This window comes from Nematolebias whitei, chromosome 13 (assembly GCF_014905685.2).
Source record: "Nematolebias whitei isolate Nwh7 chromosome 13, NemWhi1, whole genome shotgun sequence".
In the NCBI taxonomy this organism is placed as follows: Eukaryota; Metazoa; Chordata; class Actinopteri; order Cyprinodontiformes; family Rivulidae; genus Nematolebias; species Nematolebias whitei.
The window spans coordinates 25,977,419-25,981,083 of record NC_056510.1 but is presented as its reverse complement, the minus strand read 5'-3'; the positions used below and the strand labels follow the sequence as shown (position 1 = coordinate 25,981,083).

General features: G+C 41.2%; 1 protein-coding gene across 1 annotated transcript in view; it reads right to left on the bottom strand.

Moving 5' to 3' along the window:
• The window catches only part of sytl5 (synaptotagmin-like 5), a 74,844-nt gene extending 72,816 nt beyond the window's left edge, over positions 1–2,028 (bottom strand). The window contains exons 1-2 of the mRNA XM_037686188.1: positions 2,023–2,028; positions 1,880–1,969 (exon numbers count right to left, since the gene is read on the bottom strand). Coding sequence (XP_037542116.1) covers positions 1,880–1,969; positions 2,023–2,028 — 96 coding nt within the window. The remainder of the gene's footprint in view (positions 1–1,879; positions 1,970–2,022) is intronic.
• Positions 2,029–3,665: the final 1,637 nt, after the last annotated feature.

Genomic DNA, 3,665 nt, shown 5'->3' with positions numbered 1-3,665 from the left:
ATCCATCCATCCATCCATCCATCCATCCATCCATCCATCCATCCATCCGTTCATCCATTATCTTTACCTGCTTTTTCCTTTTCGGGTAGCGGGGGTCGCTGGTGCCCATGTCCAGCCATCACTGTGCATAAATTTGGGGACACCCTGGACAGGTCGCAGGTCCATTTCAACCGGCGGATCAGCGGACGCACGCGGCCGGTGATCCGCTGATCCAGCTGAGCTTAACACAACTTTTTTTGACCTCTTTAAACCGGCCGGTCGGACCTGCCTCCTCCTCTCCAAGTAGATTAACACAATTTTATATTGTGTATTTTTATTTAGTTTTCTTTGTGACTCACAAAACTGCATCATAGAAGCCTGAGCTCACGTGCGCAATTATTACGCAAGACGATCTCTTCACAGTCTGATTAACTGCTGCACTCCTTTCTTTCTTCATCCTCTCAACATATAAACTTACTGCCTCCTCCTCTACAAGTAGATGAACACAATTTTATATTGTGCATTCTTATTTAGTTTTATTTGTGCTGTATGATTTGTAAAACCACAGCAAAGGACGAGACCGGCCCGCACATTAAGCACATTATCATGACCCGACCCGGTCCGAATCCGGATCAAGCTGTGGCGGGCTCCGGTTATAAATGACAGCTCTACACATTGTCACTGACCAACCCTGACTTTATGACGTTCGACCTGACTAAGAGCAGTTACTAGAAACGATGATATTTCTAAGATATTTGGTGTCGCCCAATGCCAGAGTTTTAGACTAAGATCAGCCTACGTTGAGAAACCATGGGGTTGTGGTCAAATCCTAAAAATATACAAGGTATGTGTAATCTCATACTGTATCTGGAGACATTGCTCTCAGAGTATTTGCTCTGAATGACTCAGCTACTACATCAAATTATATCTCAGTAGCTCTAAAACTGACTGAGGTGTGGACATTTTTGTTTTGCCTAAAGTTGATTTGTTGTAGTCACCACATAAAATTAGATTAGCTCCAAAAGTTAATTAGTTATTGATAGGGATGCAGAATATTGGATTTTTGGCTGATATCTGATATGCCAATATGTTAAAACTTATTTGGCCAATAACTGATACCAATATTTTTTCCCCTAGACCTACTTACAGAGACTACATATCTTTCTCTGCTGTGATATTAAAATACTACATTATTCTGCATGGTCTTTATCAATTTGGCCTGCTACCAGATACAGATGCCAAAAAGGGGGATGAAAATGATGTAACACTTCAACTTGGATTATGTTTAATGTCAAATTTATTCATGACATTTACTCTCTCTAACACAATAACAACACACAAACAGTGCAAACTTGTTAATTTTCAATTCAATCAATTTAATCAACTCAACCTGTTCACAAGCGCCAAGTGAAAAGCACATAAGTATTGGTGCTTTAATAGATATATTTGACTGTTTCTTAAATTAAAAACTAACTTAAAAAAGAAGCCTTTTATATCGGTGAGTTTTTTTTATGGAATGGCCGATGTCCGATATTTAACTTTATCGCTAATATCGTCCGATACCGATACAATGCCGATAATATTGTGCATCCCTAGTTATTGATGCACATTCAGTGATTATTTCCTGAAATTTTCATTAAAATTTGTGCTGTGGTTCATGAGACATTTTAACAGACAGAGACACAAGCAAAACTAATAATGTCTGCCTTACAGCAATGAGTTGTGACAAATATCTCATTGGCCTATAAAAACATGTCTCCACCATCTGCGTCACACAGCATGAACTGCAAGTTTGTTTAAATGCAACACGTTTCCATTACAAGGATCACATTATATTGACAATCTCAGTGTATGAACAGAGAAAGGACACGTTTGAACTGTACGTGAACTCGGGCGTTACCGTTGACACGGCGCTGCTGAGGCTCCGGCCGGCGCTCTGGCTGTGGGCTGACATCAGGGCGTCGATGTCTTCCTCCTCGTCAGAAAACTCCTGTGAATGACGGAGCTCTGATCAATCGAATGACGTTTCCAGGCTGATCTGACTTCCATAAATTCAACCGGACTCGTCGAGACCGAGCCTGACAATTTAACTTTCACGTTCGTATCATAACATCTGCCTTACGGTCAGCTTGAGAGCATGACTGGGGATAGAAAAGAAAATGGTTTGTGTTTGAGTGTTTCTGTTAGGTGCTTTAAATGCATATGAAGGAAAACACCGTCCTGGATGAAGTGAACCTGATCAAACCTACTTTATCCTCAACTGTAGTATTGGGATAGCTTCTTAATTGGAAGTCAAGGTTGTACAGATAGGCCTTAGTGTCAGTTGAACCCATCGGCCCTGGCTCAAAGCGGTTGACATATTTTGCAATTTTGTGCAAATCCAAAATTGGGAGCAAAGGCTGTATTATCGGTACCGTAGGAACCAAAATGGCACGTGGAGGTGTGTCGCTAGACACATGTGGAGGTGACGGAATGGGATTAAGAGCAGGAGGTGCAGCAAAATCCTTCTGAGGTGGTGGTGGGTGACCTGGACTCTGACCTTGTTCATCTTTGAGTTCCAGACAACCTCGTCCCACGTCAGAAATCTCATTTGTTGCAGCGGCTAGTTTCACCTCACAGGCTTTTAAGCGTTCCTGTGATGTATGACATTCACTTTGTAAACGCATGCCTTGTTGGACTAACGCCTCCTTTTCCAATCTGCACTCGTTCAGAGCTTTTGATGTGAGCTGCAACTGTTGTTGTAGCGCCTCATTGTCTGAAAACAGTGCCTGGTACTTAGTCTCTCTTTCCCTTATCTTCTCCTCATATGAGTGAGCTTGTAACGACAGCTGAGCTTGTGAGAGCTCTCTGTCATGTTGTAACTCATTCGCACGGGTCTCCTGATCAAATTTAGACTGTGCCATGAGCTTTAGATACTCCTCTGTTTCACTGTTTAACCTTATTGCAAGGTCGTCAGCTCTGTTCACCTCCCTATGAAATGTTGCCTTCAATAAGAGTGCTAACTTAGCCAGCTGGTCAAAGCTTGACTTTGTTCTGGCTGTAGAGGTCACACTCTCTGCTACATCCTTCAGCTCGTCCATTAACTCTTTTGAGTTCATGCAGTCCACCTGTTCACCAGATGGATTTAAGGATTCTGTGAGCAGCGTTAATGCCCTCTCCAACCAGTCCTTCATCTCACAAGGATCAATATTCTTTTCTGTCACATCTGCCATGGTCATTCACTGTTCAGCACTTATCTGGTGACACAGTTAGCCAACTTTAGAGTTTTTAACAGGTAAATATTTGTATTTAAGTGAGCAGTGAGTTTCACACACTATTTTAGCTCTGGGTTCACTCAACAGTACTGTTATAAACCAACTTCTTCAAATGAATGGGCACCTAATTGTAGGATTCACCCCAATGCATGAATATTCTAAGCAAATGCCTCCGTCTGGCAGTGTTACTTAAAGAGCTTAAATCAAACAGATACGAGAACCAGGCTTTTTCCAGTGTTCAGTTACTCTAAAGCACTTAAAATTAAATAAACCTGCAATTTTTCTAAAAGTCTCACAGCAACTTTAGTTTTCAAATGCTTTTTTAAGCAGTTTAATTTACCAGAATTTGCTATTTAAAACAGTAACTCATAAACCAGGCTGAATTAACAAAAACAAAAATATTTTAAATGAAGGGCAGTGAGCAGTCTTCTT